Source organism: Onychostoma macrolepis, chromosome 04 (assembly GCF_012432095.1).
Source record: "Onychostoma macrolepis isolate SWU-2019 chromosome 04, ASM1243209v1, whole genome shotgun sequence".
Taxonomy (NCBI): Eukaryota; Metazoa; Chordata; class Actinopteri; order Cypriniformes; family Cyprinidae; genus Onychostoma; species Onychostoma macrolepis.
Window position 1 is genome coordinate 5,755,071 of NC_081158.1, and position 13,783 is coordinate 5,768,853.

Genomic DNA, 13,783 nt, shown 5'->3' on the forward strand with positions numbered 1-13,783 from the left:
TATCGAAGGTGGAGAGAGTGCGGTTCATTCACAATCCCCACCTTCAATTCGATTCTCGATTCGACACGAGAATCGAACCTGCAACCTTCAGGTTAGAAGCCCGACTCCCTAACCATTAGGCCACGACTACCCTTAATGCACGACTAATACTAATTATAAGAGTTGTTATATTTCAATTTCACAAAGAAATGTGCAGCATTTTGTCCAAGCAATAATAAAAGGACACATTTGATTTATAATTTGTCTTAAATCTCATTTTGTTAAAAAAAATCATGAATCAAATCGAATCGTGAGTTGAGTGAATCATTACATCCCTGTATTTATGGCATATTTTAAAGGTTGAAGGAACAAATGTTTTCATTGTTGTTCAGTAATTACCATCCCTCCTTTACAGAATATATATTTCCTTCTTGAAATGAATGTATAAAGTAAAACAATGGCAACAAACACAACAATCCACTACAGGTCTGCAGTAGGAGTGTCCCCGACTAAGGATTTTCATAGTCGAATCGGAATTTTCGAACCTTGCCGATAGTCGACTGATAGTCGAATCATATGTTTGGGAGCGGGGGGCAAAATTAATTACCAAGAGTCAAGTCAGACATTTGACAGTCATAATTACTACATTACAATACATTAACACATGTTTTGATTAAAAGATAGTTCACCCAAAAATGAAAATTCTGTCATAATTTACTCACCCTCAAGTAGTTCCAAACCTGTAAGAATGTCTTTGTTCTGCTGAACACAAAGGAAGATATTCTGAAGAATGTGGGAAACAGAGCAGTTCAGGGGCACCATTGACTTCCATAGTATTTTTTTTTTTCCTACTATGGAAGTCGATGTGTACCCCTGATGTCACATGGATTACTTTACCGATCTCCTGGCTACGTTTCTGGACCTTGATTTTGTAATGACCCTTGCTGTCTATGGAGGGTCATTTAATCAAAAATATCCTAATTTGTGTTCCAAAGATGAACGAAGGTCTTACGGGTTTGGAACAACATGAGGGTGAGTAATTAATGACAGAATTTTCATTTTTGAGTTAACTATCCCTTTAAGTAGAATTGAAGTAAATATCGTTTTACACTACCAGTGAACTACAGAAAAATTCATACTCTGATTTGAGGGGGGAAAAAAATTATATATGTGGAAAAAAGGCCACTCAATCAAAAGAGTAAACAACTACAAGCCAAGTGTATTTAGAATACTTTATTTTACTTTTCAGTATATCTCAATCACAAGATTGAGTGCAAGTATAGGCCAAACATATGCTGCGTTCAAGTCCTCCTGGGACATTCGTACTTACGAGTTGACAAGTCGTTATTACGACGTCGGGTGCGTTCAAGTCACTTTGGTTGGAACAAGATGGCGATTTAACTTTTCTACATAAAATTCAATTATTTTTTTAACTCTACATCTACAAAATGATGAATGAAGAATGTGCATCGTGTTTTTTCTTTTTTTTGTTTTTATTTAATTTATGAAGGTGATGTAAACTGAAAAATTTGATATTCTATTATAATTATACAATAATATAATATTTTGTATGTGCAACTTATATTGTTTTATTGTACATTACAAAAAAAAAAACATCATTTTATTCATTTCAACAACTTTACCGATGCTGCATATCTTTAGTCTTTGGCTGTGTCCATTGCATCTGACACGTTTTTTCACTGACTCGTGAACACCGACACTTCACTCCAACTCGGAAACTCGGGGCTTAAAGAAAATTTTGAGTTTCCCCACTCGTAATAACGACTTTGTGGTGGTGTTCATGTGCCAATATTTAGACTGTCAATTTAAATCAAGTATACTTAAGTATAGGGATGTAACGATTCACTCAACTCACGATTCGATTCACGATTTTGAGTTCACGATTCGATTTGATTCACATTGTTTTTTTTGTTTTGTTTGTTTCCAAAATGAGATGAGACAAATTATAAATTAAATGTGTACTTTTATTATTGCTTGGACAAAATGCAGCACGTTTCTTTGTGAAATTGAAATATAACACTATAATAATATACTAATATAGCACTTGCATATTATTGCTCTTTTGTTGGTTTTGATTGCTTTTATTCTCCTCATTTGTAAGTCGCTTTGGATAAAAGCCTCTGCTAACAAAGATGCTGCATACATGCAACATGAGCAGTTTTTAATCTAAATTAGAGTTGTATAATTTCGAAATTTGAAGCAAAAACAGAATGGTCCGGCTTCAGTTTTGTGAAACTACTGTATATATACTGTAAAATATCTGCATGAAATGAAATGACTAGCTGAATGAGACGCAGATTCACTCTCTGCCAGCAGGTGGCGCTTTAAGCGTTTCCTTGGTTTCCACTGTAAACAAAGCAGCGCTGCACTTATGAACTCTAATATGCATTATACAGAGGCAAAATTAAAAGAAAAAATATCATCTAAACTTTTCTAGACAGTAAGTTCCCCTCAGACATACATTCATATAAACTCCTACCACTAATTGAATTGCGATTTGTTTAGCATCTAAACCGATTTGAATCGTCACATATATGAATCAATTTTCAACCAGCTCGCGGTTAATCGTTACATCCCTACTTAAGTATAGTTTTAAGTATATTTCTGTGAAGTACAGAAAAAGTAAACTAGTATACTTTATTAGTAAAATATACTTTATTTGTAGTTTCAAAGTATACTAATAGCACTCTTGAATAAACTTGTTTTTCTAAGTGTGATGTTTTTATTACATGATTGTTGAAATAACTCCTTTTTCTAAACCTCTTCTCACACCGAGGAAAGCGGCAGTTTTTTTCCAGAATGACTTTGGAAATGCCGTTTCAGGCTTTTTTTAGTTGTGTAACTCTTTTCACACTGAAGACACTTGTAAGGCTTCTCTCTGGTGACAGTTTTTACATGATCCTTAAGACGTTTCTTGTCTGTGAAACTTGTTTCACACTCGCGATATATGAAAGATATTTCTCCAGCGTGAATCCTCATGTGATGATTAAAGCTGTCTCTATATCTGAAGCACTTTCCACACTGATCACACATGTATGGCTTCTCTCCGGTGTGAACTCTCATGTGAGTCTTAAAAACCTCTCTTTGTGTGAAGCTCTTTCCACACTGATCACACATAAAAGGCTTCTCTCCAGTGTAATTTGTCATGTGGGCATCAAGTTGTGTTTTGTGTTTAAAACTCTTTCCACACTGAGAGCAGATGAACGGCTTTTCTCCGGTGTGAACTCTCATGTGAGTCATAAGATTTCCTTTCTGTGCGAAGCTCTTCCCACACAGTTTGCAGGTGTGAGGCTTCTCTCCAGTGTGAACTCTCAAGTGAACACTAAGTTCATTTGTCTGTTTAAAACTTTTTCCACACTGAGAGCAAATGAATGGTTTCTTTCCAGTGTGGATTTTCGAGTGGACTCTAAAGCTGTCTTTTCGAGTGAAACTCTTTCCGCACTGTTGACAGGTGAAAGGCTTCTCTCCAGTGTGGATATTCAAGTGGCATTCAAGGCTTTCTTTTCGATTGAAACTCTTTCCACACTGAGGACATATGAACCGTTTCTCTCCTGCATGCATTTTCAAATGGACTTTAAGGGCTTCTTTTTCAGGGAAACTCTTTCCACACTGTTGACAGGTTAAAGGGTTTTCTCCAGTGTGAACACTCAAATGGACTTGAAAGTTTGCATTTTCTGTTGCGCTCTGTTGAGTCGGTGAGTAACAAAAAGGTTTTTCTCCAGCCATGAAATCATGATATTTCTCTTCTACTTCATTCGGTTCTTGACTTTCCTCTTTCAGTGCCATCATGTCTAAGGTGAAAACAAACAAAAACAAGTTAAAACCAGTTTAACAGCACAAAGACGTGAACGCCTTAAGACATGTAAAACATCAAATCCAGCAACATATATGCTAGATCCTATATCCACTAAACTGAAAAAGGTGAATCTCAGAACCTCGTTAATACTGTTAAATCTTTGCTTTGTTTAGGACACATCCCAAATACTTTCAAGCTGGCAGTTATCAAACCTTTTAAAGCCCACAGTAGAGCGCTTGATTGGGATCCCGCAGGTCCCAACACAAATCCAACGGGATCAAGAGGTTTTATCTTTGCTGGGAGATCACAAATATATCACAGGTCCTGGGATTTAACAAGAGAGTCATCAAATGTTCAGAAAACAAAGTGGGTTTTACTGTACAAAACAAGGCAAGTCTAACATTCAGAGACATTTCCCAGTTGTTACTGAAAAAAAAAAAAATGTTTTAATCGCAGCGTTTAACTGTTGTTATTTGTCGATCATAAGTGTAAGTTATTGCACGTTTTAATTACGCTAGGGCAATACTGTCAAAAAAACTATCACAATAAAATCTGTCATATTGATAATTAACACAATAAATTACAAGCCTTTATTTCTTTCAAATTTAAAGGCAGATTTCTGCTCCTAATGCCGAGTTCACACCGCACGATTTTCATCATTTATCTCATCCACCCACATTTAATGGCGATCCACTCATCACTAGTGCTCACGAATCCTCTTATAACACACAAAGTGTAGACAGTATGAAAGATTCATTGTGTTATGACAGAACTTTATGAGATCGCGATGAACTGAGTGGTCAGCTTTTTAGTGATAATAACAGGAGAGCAGTTTGCTCACATTCTGCCAAACCCAGCATGTCTAAGGTGTAAATCCAATACGTTTTGTCTCTCAAATAAATTATTGACATTTTTGGAGCCGTGGTGTGCTGACTTTGTCTAAATATGTGACATTTTAATTATGCATACCGCTGGTTATAACTGTACCAGTTACGTTTAAAGCTGGGGTCTAGGTAAGTATTTCTCTCACAGGTATGCTGAACATATCTGGAACCACTCAACATCTGCGGACACTTTGTGTTTGGCGTTTCTTTGTCTCCAAATCCTGCATTAAAATAGTTTAATGCACAGCTTTACATAAATAAATTGGGTAACACTATTTTGATAGTCCACTTTAGACATTCTACTAACAGTAAGTAACTTTGCAACTACATGTCAACTAGCAGTCATTAGAGTATTAGTAGATTGTCTGCTTAATATCTTCTAACACTTTATTTTGATCGGTCCACAACATACTGACTATTTAGAAACATTGCAAGTATATGTCAACTTATTCTACTAACCCTACTCCTAACCTAACAGTCTACTCTGAGAGTTAGTAGACATGTAGTTGCAAATTAATGAGAATTAGTTGACATGTAGTAACAAAGTTACTTATAGTTAGTAGAATGTCTAAAGTATCAAAATAAAGTGTAACAAATTGTTTTTTAAACTTCAACAATAATAAGACCAAACTTTAAGTCTGTACTTCCACGCTTTACATTTTTATGGTCTCATGAGTTTTTAAATATTTAAGTTTTTATACTGACATTTTTGTCCTCTAAGGAATTCCATATTTTATTTAATAAAAAATGTTTAATAAAATTAGAACAAAAAAAATTATTAAAGAGACTTGTTAAATTTAGTTTATTACATCCATATATTTTGCTCTAATGTCACAAATAATATCAAGGTTTTCTGGTTTGGTTAAGTGTGCAAAAACATTTTTTCAAGTGCAAGAACATCACGCGAAAACATAAACAAGACGAAATGAGACGCACCTTTTCAGTTAGTCACGTGAGGACGCGCTTTGCTTGTAAAAACTGTTAGTTACGGTCACACTTCTCTGTAATGTTGTATTGAGGTAAATGTTTAAACACAAACCTTTCCTTCAGACGAATCACAGAAGCAGAGCGCAGCCTTATGACGTCACGCCGCCATGCCAAAATAAAAGTCCCGCCCGCTCGAAACAATTATAGAAATCAAATAAATATTCAGATAAATGATTAATTAAAAGGATGAAAGATATTATAGTATTATAATAACACTAAATTTTAGTTTTTAAATGCGAGCAAGTGCTTTTCAGTCTTTTCAGTGAGTTAACTTAAGTACTGTTAGCTTAAAAGTCTAAAAATAGACTAAACTCGGACGTTCCAGTTTGTATATTGTTCAATTTTTTATTAAATGTATAAATTATTAAAACAAGTTTTGTTTTTAACATCAACAGCTTTTTTAGGGTTACACTACATGGCTGAGCTTCCATGTAAACTGACCTTACAGCGTATTAACATTTAATCAATAGAAAGTACAATTACAATACTTGCAGTAAAAATAAATAAACATTTTTTGGAAAGTAGACACTGTTCTGCTAATGGTAAACTGAAGGGGGAAAAAACCCACAGATTCAGCGCAAAACTTTTACAGGCAGTAAAGCAAAATTTTCAGATGTGTTATACATATCAAATACACACAGAGCCAGGACTGAACTCGCTAAGAATGAATGCAAAACTAGATTAATAGATGGATCACGCACCTTGGACGCTGTTGTCTCCCCACTTTATCAGCACCTTTACAAAAAAATTAAACAACAATGATTTTATAGACGGGCACGAAGACAGACCAACAACATCACTGAGTGGAGCACTGGATGAAACGCCCTTGTATGAGCTGCAGCGGTGCAGGTAATTTACTTAACGCTTTATTAAAATTCATATGCTAATGTTACAGAAACTAAGTGTTATATGATTGTTTTGGACTGCAAGAGCCTCTGTCCCTATATAGATCAGTTTCAAATATTCCCTGTCAGTGTTTATATATGATGTTATGATTAACGTTACAGCTGCATTGATGCGTTAAAGTTAATTTTAGCTATACTGTTTGGTAGATTAACCTCTTTAGAGATACTGTAAGCTCATTGTTTTCACTAGATAAGCAATGCGACATCTGAAAATTAATTGAAGCTCTCTGACAAAAGTAATGGGTCATAACCTTGCACCCCAGAACCTCGAAGACCTGAGGGCCGCTCTTCAAGAAGAGTGGGATGCCATGCCTCAGCAGACAATAAGTCGACTTGTGAGCAGCATGAGACGTCGTTGTCAAGCAGTAATTGATGCTCAAGTACGGATGGCTAGTAATTGAGACATTGACTTTTTTTGTTGTGGTATGGTCACCACTGTTGTTAGCTTTGTTTCAATAAATTGTCTGAGATGAAGAAATGACCACTGTATGCTTCTACTTAAATGCCCTACTTTCATGATGTAATATCACTGTAGCATGAACTTTTAACATTTTCCATATATTTCAGTCGAAAGTCAATTATCCCTAACTTTTTGTGAGTAGTGTATTTGTCATCTTATAGGTAGTTAAACACTTTAAGATATAGGCACAGTTCTAACTTAAAAGCAAAATTAAACTTTGGTACAGTGTTGGATTGCAAGACTTAAGCAGATTATATATATATATATATATATATATATATATATATATATATATATTAGGGATGTGCACGAGTACTCGATTAATCGATTACTCGAACGCATCAGCGGCTATCGAGCATGAAAACGATGATCGATTGGCTCTAAAAATGCTTTTCTTTTTTATTAAACTACTTTCATTCTTTCTGATTGGTTATGCTGGTATTTGGGCGGTAGTCTGATATTTGATTGGTTATGGCTGCGAGAAGTTGTGGTCTAGAGACAAGACCGGAGCACAGAGCGAATATGGCTTCTAAACGAAAAATATTATTCTTCTTGACAAAAAAACTGTCAAGTGTAAGATGTGCAGCGCCACACACAACGAGTTCGATGCGTTACCATCTTGCACATAAACACAAAAAAGCAGATGATGCCGATGCCACTACCAGCAGTCAGACGAGCATAAGAGATTTCACCATCAGACAGAAATGCGACACAGGCAGGGCAGAGAAGATGACGCAGCTAATAGCAGAAATGACAGCAGAAGACTTGCTGCCTATTAGTTTTGTTGAAGGTGAAGGTTTTAAACATTTAATGAATTACGTTGAGCCCCACTATACTGTCCCATCGCGCAAAACGGTCACTGCAAGGATTGATGCTCTATACGAAAAATGCGCTTGTTCAAAAATTCACAGCGCAGTATTAAAGACGCGAGGTTTCGAGGAAAGACACACAGCTGTGAACATTGCCAACTACCTAAAAGACCGCCGGTCTAATTGTAAATAGACTCCGCACTCGGCTTTCATCTGAGCACGTGACCGACTGATCTTTTGAATAAAAATATGTAGTCCTTATGTTAAGTTTTATTAGCCATTCATGGTAAAATATTCAGGCTGTTTTTGTTTTAAGTTTTAAGCAGCATAGTTAAATTATGCCGGCTTTATTTTATTTACCTTTACCGACTGATCATTTTGAAAGAAATGTTATGTTACCTAATCTTTAAGTTTTATAGCTGTGGTAAAAATATTCAGGCTATTTTTATTTTAAGTTTACGCAGCGAAATTATGCTGGCTTCTAATTTTCGTTAGGTTATGGGCTACTTAACAGTCATTTGGTGAAGTTGTATTAAACTTTATTTTTGCGAACCTTTTACAAAAAAACTTTTTTGATCCACAGCTGGTGTGATGCTGCTGAAGTAAAATATTGTTTTGTTAAAAATAACAGTTGAATAAAATAACTGAAAAGCAGAGTAACGTGTGTTTTATTTGTTTTATAAAACAGAAAAAGTTAGGTTATCTTTTTAAAAACTGATTCAAAATATTTATACAAATAATAAGACACACATATTGATGGGGATAATACTGTAAAATAATTTTTTTTTTTTTTGCAGGGCTTTAGTTGCCGTTGTTTTAAAGCGCCCTGTAACGGGAGAAGCGCATCCACTACTCTCTGGTTGGCACGCAGTTCAAGCTCACATGCATTTTGTGTAGATAAATACAATTTGTAATATAACATTTACATATTGTGTATCTAGGCTATGTGATTAATTTTATATACAATGCGTCATGTAGAAAAAGCGCTTCAGCTTCACCTCACACTGTTATTTCTTTTAAATGTTTACTGTATGGTGATTTTTAATAATCTGTGTTAATTTAATTATTTTCTGAATTCTGTCATAGTTTTATCATCAATGTTTTTAACAGGGCTTTAATTAAAATATTTTAATTGTCGCTATGACGCACACGCCCCGCCCCTTGCTTAAGCTCCACCCCCTGATTAATCGAGTACTCGTTTCTCAAACCTGTGGATTACTCGAAATGAAATATGATCAGAAATGCCCATCCCTAATATATATATATTTAACACCATGTTGACTAAAATGAAGTTTAGTTTACTGTACCACCCAACACTACCAAAGTTAAAGTTGCTTTTAAATGTTGAGCACTTCCTGAAATATATATAGGGTTCAGACAATTTGATTTTTAATATGATAAGTTTAAGTGTAAACGTAATTATGGGCCTAGTAAATCAATTTATTGTAATTATATTATAGAAACCTAACTTTTACTCATTTCTTACAGATGCAGTGATCCAGAAATGTCTTCACCGGGGGCCTCTTGTGGAAGGCAATAAACCAAAAACTACCCAAGCTGTGGGAATACAAAACAGTAGACCTTTAGCTGAACAGCTACGATTGGTTGATGTTCTGCTTCTCATGCCTGTTCAGTGTTTTGATCAGTTATATATGTAATTGTTTCTTATTTTTTCTTTTTGATTGTGCAGCTCAATTAGATTTTTTTTTTCTATTTAAATAAATAAAGACTGTTTAAATGTTACTTTTTGTAGCTTATTGCACCATTTAACATTTAAGGCATAAGGCATGAAATGTGCAATGCACTGCAACTTTGTAGATACATACAACCTGTATTCAATTATCAAATATTTTATATATATATATATATATATATATATATATATATATGAAGCAATATATTTCATAATTAAAAGATTATGGCATATATAAGTGACGTCACATATATGTAAATAATTTGCTATGCATATGTCTAATTTGTATATAACACAATTAAAAAATCATGTACCTCACAAATATGTTATGTTAATATATGTTGTGTTAATATATGAAATTGTTCCATTTTCTAATAGGATTCATATATGGATAGGGCATATATAAAACATGTATGTCATATATAGATATTTCATATATGCACATATATTACATTTCCGTACCTAGCGTCAGAAATTCAGCATGATCATCACACAGGGTGTTTGCGGTTCAACTCAAGCTCTTATTCTTATACTTTTTTTTTTAAATAATTTTTTTGTAAGGAATAGCTCCCCATGTTCTGTTCTATATAGTTGCTGATTAGAGGAAGAAAATAATGCTTATGTAACATTTGAAAAATCTGTTTTCAAGAGTGAGGGCAGACATACTCGGTAACAACAATCTCCATAGTAACATTAATGTGTATGTTTGTATTTTCATTTATGTATTTATTTTTTATTAGTTTGTTTTTTCTCAAATTATGTATGTCCTGATCTCTATGTATTTTCCCTCTTGAAAGAAAAAAAAAACAAGAAAACCACTACACTTCTTGTATTTCGTTTGAGCACCGCAAGCTGTCACTGTGGCCTCAAAGCTCACCTCTTGCATACTCTGGCTCGATTGCTATTCCTGAGGTAAAACATGCCCTCCTCATTACTCTACAGACAAAGAAATGTAGAAATAATTATAGAAATATTATTTATATTATTTCTAAATATTATTTTTGCTTTTTAAATTTCTTCATATTTATTTATTTATTATTTTGTATGGTTTGGCACTCTATAGACTGTGTGCTTGTGATTGGGCTCCAGCTCACGATCACTACTGTACAGACTCTGGCTTTAAATGACATCTGCGCAAGATGACAGCGGCCATACTGGGATGTTTTGGCTTCCCGTTTCTATAGTGGAAGGACGTAGAGACACGTCATCCATCTTTTTTATGATCTATTTCAAGGATGGCAAACATCAGTCCTGGAGAGCCACAGTCCTGCAGAGTTTTGCTCCAACCCTGATAAAAACTCACCTGCCTGTAGCTTTCGCTCGAGGACAGAGTGAGGAAATGAGGTATTGAGAAGCACCCAAAGAATGATGTATGTAATGAAAACAAAAATGACAAGTTTACTATGATGATAATGGTAATTGAACAATTTATTCAAAGAGAAAGCGATACAACTCAAAAGCAGTTTCATAGACTCTCAAAATGATAATAACAGGAGGAATCAGGACACTTAAGATCAGAGTCATTCATGCCATGAGAAACAATATAGCAATAAGAAAATAATGACAATTTCACATTTTCCTTCTAAAAAGCTTGTATCAGCTGACAGGGATTTAAAAGGCAGGGACTTGAAATCAGAAGTCATGCATTCACAATAATAATGATTATGTTATACATAATTATAGATGGATGAACCCTATTTCTCACAAATCGCTTTTTTCTTTACTGAGCATGAGTGATCATTCCAGTTGTTCAGGACCGGATTTGAAGGCATCAGTTCAATACAGTCTTCATTTCCACCTGAGTCATTCGGCTCACCTTTGAGCCAAAACCTGAACAACAAGATGTTCAGATTTTCAGGAGCACAAATTTATGAATGAACAATACTCACAGTATGATTGAAGAGTAGTGCAGAACAGTAAACAAGAGAAGACGAGTTTTCTTAATAGTGGTGTTTGTGGAAGAGTTTTGTCTTCAGCTGTTTTCTGAAGGTTGTGGCCTCATTTTTATAAAGAGAATCAAAGAGTCAAACACAGTGATGTTTAGCATTTACCCTCGTTTCAGCGGTGAATTCACCCATTTCATTTTGCCCTCCTGCTGTCCGTCAGACAAACCAATCCACACTCTCTCCTTGACCAATGAAGATATGTGTCTCTGTGTGTGAATAAAAACAGGAAATAAGTGTGATTCATTCATTAACACTCATCCTTAACAGAAACTCACCTGCTTCTCTTCAGTGTTGATAATGACCAGATCAGCACCACGATCCCTGCAGTACTGCCTGCTGTCCGACCAGCTCTTCTCCTCATTAGATACGAACATGTCATCTGGACCCCACAGATCTCCTGACAGAAACACAGATTTTCAAAGCTGGAGTGGGCTTCTGCACTACTATGAAAAAACAAACTAAACCACACAGATTTTTTTGCACATAAACACTTTTCAAAACTGTACAGTAAACGTGAACTATAAGAAACCACACCAAAAACAGATTTGTAGCGACCTTGTTCAGAGTTCAGTTGATCAACTCTGCTTTCTAACTCCAGTTTCTTCTGACTCAAAGAGTTGAAGTTGTTCTGCAGTTGGTCATTTTTAATCATTAGATCAGTGTAATTGTCTTGTAAGCTGTTGATTGTTTGATTGAACTCTTCAACTGTGTTCTTGTAACTCTTTGTCAGGTCTCTCTCTGCTGTGATGGTGATGTGCTGCAGTATGATGAAGACCAGCAGAAGAACACAAATGAGCGCGAGACCCACTGTGAGCAACACCAAACATCTACTTCCTCCTGATAAATGGGACCAAAACACACTAATTAATTAATAACAGTTCCTTTATTATTAGATAATTGTTATTAAGGTTATTGACATTTAAAACTGACTGTTGTAAGTAACTGACAGGGCTTTTAAAAAGTATGCTCTTTTATAATGACAAACTGCAACCAGAAATGCAACCCAGAAAAATATTCAGCGGTAATACATTTAATATAAAGGCAAAAAATGACATATTGTTCCTAGAAAAGAGTTATTTAAATTTTATCGAACAATTTTCCGTTTCTTAAACATTAGCAGTGCTTCAAATTAAACTTAAATCTGCTTACTGCACTTTCGAGCGTTTCCGTCAGTTTGGTGGCGACTCTGTGTTCGAGGTCCAGATCTGTTAGTAACATTTCTGTGTACATAAAAGTTCCATTATTATGTCTCGCAGTATATGTGCACAGATGAGCTGTGGTCTCTTAGAAAATCTACCTTGTTTTTAAACAAACTTACACAGGAAGTGGTTTCATTATCAGGCACCGGAAAATCTAGTTATTTTCACATGTTCAAATTCTCACACTCTGATTAAATGTATACTATACATTCATGTAGACATTGCAGATTTTCATTTTCTCCAAATCTTTTTGAAATTATTTAAAATAAGGAGTTTACCTTATTTCAATATGTACCTTGAGATTCATGTATATTTTATGTGTATGTATATATACAGTAGTGGTCAGAATTATTGGCTCCCTTGGTAAATATGATCAAAGAAGGCTGCGATAATTAATCTGCGTTGTTAATAATTTTTATCTTTTTTTTTTTTATCACAAAAATCTAACCTATCTAACCTAACTTTTCATTGGATAATAAGAATTTAAAATGGAGGGAAATATCATTATGAAATAAATGCTTTTCTCAAATACACGTTGGACACAATTATTGGCACCCCTAGAAATTCTTATGAGTAAAACATCTCTGAAGTATATTCCCATTCATATTCACAATTTTGAGCTCTCCAGGGTGATTACGAACATGAAATTATCCAGCCATGGCTTCCTGTTGCACAGAAATATAAATAGGAAGGAAAACAAAGGCCAAATTCCCTTAATCATCATCACAATGAGAAAAACCAAAGAATATATTTCTGATGTGCAGCAAAAGATAACTGAGCTTCACAAATTAGTGAAGTGGCTTTAAGAAAAGAGCTAGAGCAGTGAAAATTCCCATTTCCACCATCAGGGCAATAATTAAGAATTTACAATCAACATAAAATGTTAGGAAACTGCCTGGAAGAGGACGTGTGTCTATATCGTCCTAATGCACGGTGAGGAGGAGAGTTTGAGTGGCTAAAGACTCTCCAAGGACCACAGCTGGAGAATTGCAGAAAATAGTTGAGTCTCGGGGTCAGAAAACCTTTTAAAAAATTGTCAAACAACACCTACATCACCACATGTTGTTTGGGAGGGTTTCAAGAAAAATTCTCCTCGCTCATCCA

At 34.9% G+C, this 13,783-nt stretch overlaps 2 protein-coding genes across 4 annotated transcripts; both read right to left on the reverse strand.

The window, feature by feature from the left end:
• Positions 1 to 1,135: 1,135 nt before the first annotated feature.
• On the reverse strand, positions 1,136 to 5,852 carry LOC131538603 (gastrula zinc finger protein XlCGF8.2DB-like). 3 transcript variants are annotated; one of them, XM_058772531.1, is made up of 3 exons: positions 5,617 to 5,839; positions 4,009 to 4,120; positions 1,136 to 3,791 (listed from the first exon to the last, which is right to left on the reverse strand). In XM_058772531.1, the coding sequence occupies exon 3, from the start codon at positions 3,787 to 3,789 to the stop codon at positions 2,767 to 2,769; it is 1,023 nt and encodes a 340-aa protein (XP_058628514.1). In that variant the 5' UTR covers positions 3,790 to 3,791; positions 4,009 to 4,120; positions 5,617 to 5,839; the 3' UTR covers positions 1,136 to 2,766. The 3 variants fall into 3 exon arrangements, with proteins under 3 accessions (XP_058628514.1, XP_058628515.1, XP_058628516.1); XM_058772532.1 differs by having other exon boundaries at positions 5,720 to 5,779; XM_058772533.1 differs by lacking the exon at positions 4,009 to 4,120 and having other exon boundaries at positions 5,617 to 5,852.
• A 4,845-nt stretch (positions 5,853 to 10,697) lies between these two features.
• LOC131538619 (CD209 antigen-like protein E) lies at positions 10,698 to 12,698 on the reverse strand. The gene is made up of 5 exons (XM_058772559.1): positions 12,630 to 12,698; positions 12,036 to 12,237; positions 11,756 to 11,877; positions 11,586 to 11,686; positions 10,698 to 11,364 (listed from the first exon to the last, which is right to left on the reverse strand). Exons 1-5 carry the CDS (start codon positions 12,696 to 12,698, stop codon positions 11,229 to 11,231), a joined length of 630 nt encoding a protein of 209 aa, XP_058628542.1. The 3' UTR covers positions 10,698 to 11,228.
• Positions 12,699 to 13,783: the final 1,085 nt, after the last annotated feature.

Excerpts from the sequence above, each read along its gene's own strand:
- LOC131538603 (XM_058772533.1), bottom strand. The coding sequence starts at position 3,789 with ATGATGGCACTGAAAGAGGAAAGTCAAGAACCGAATGAAGTAGAAGAG.
- LOC131538619 (XM_058772559.1), bottom strand. The coding sequence starts at position 12,698 with ATGTTACTAACAGATCTGGACCTCGAACACAGAGTCGCCACCAAACTG. Across the intron at positions 12,238-12,629 it reads CGGAAACGCTCGAAAGTGCA|CACATCACCATCACAGCAGA; the intron begins GTAAGCAGATTT and ends ATCATACTGCAG. Across the intron at positions 11,687-11,755 it reads TCAACACTGAAGAGAAGCAG|AGACACATATCTTCATTGGT; the intron begins GTGAGTTTCTGT and ends ATTCACACACAG.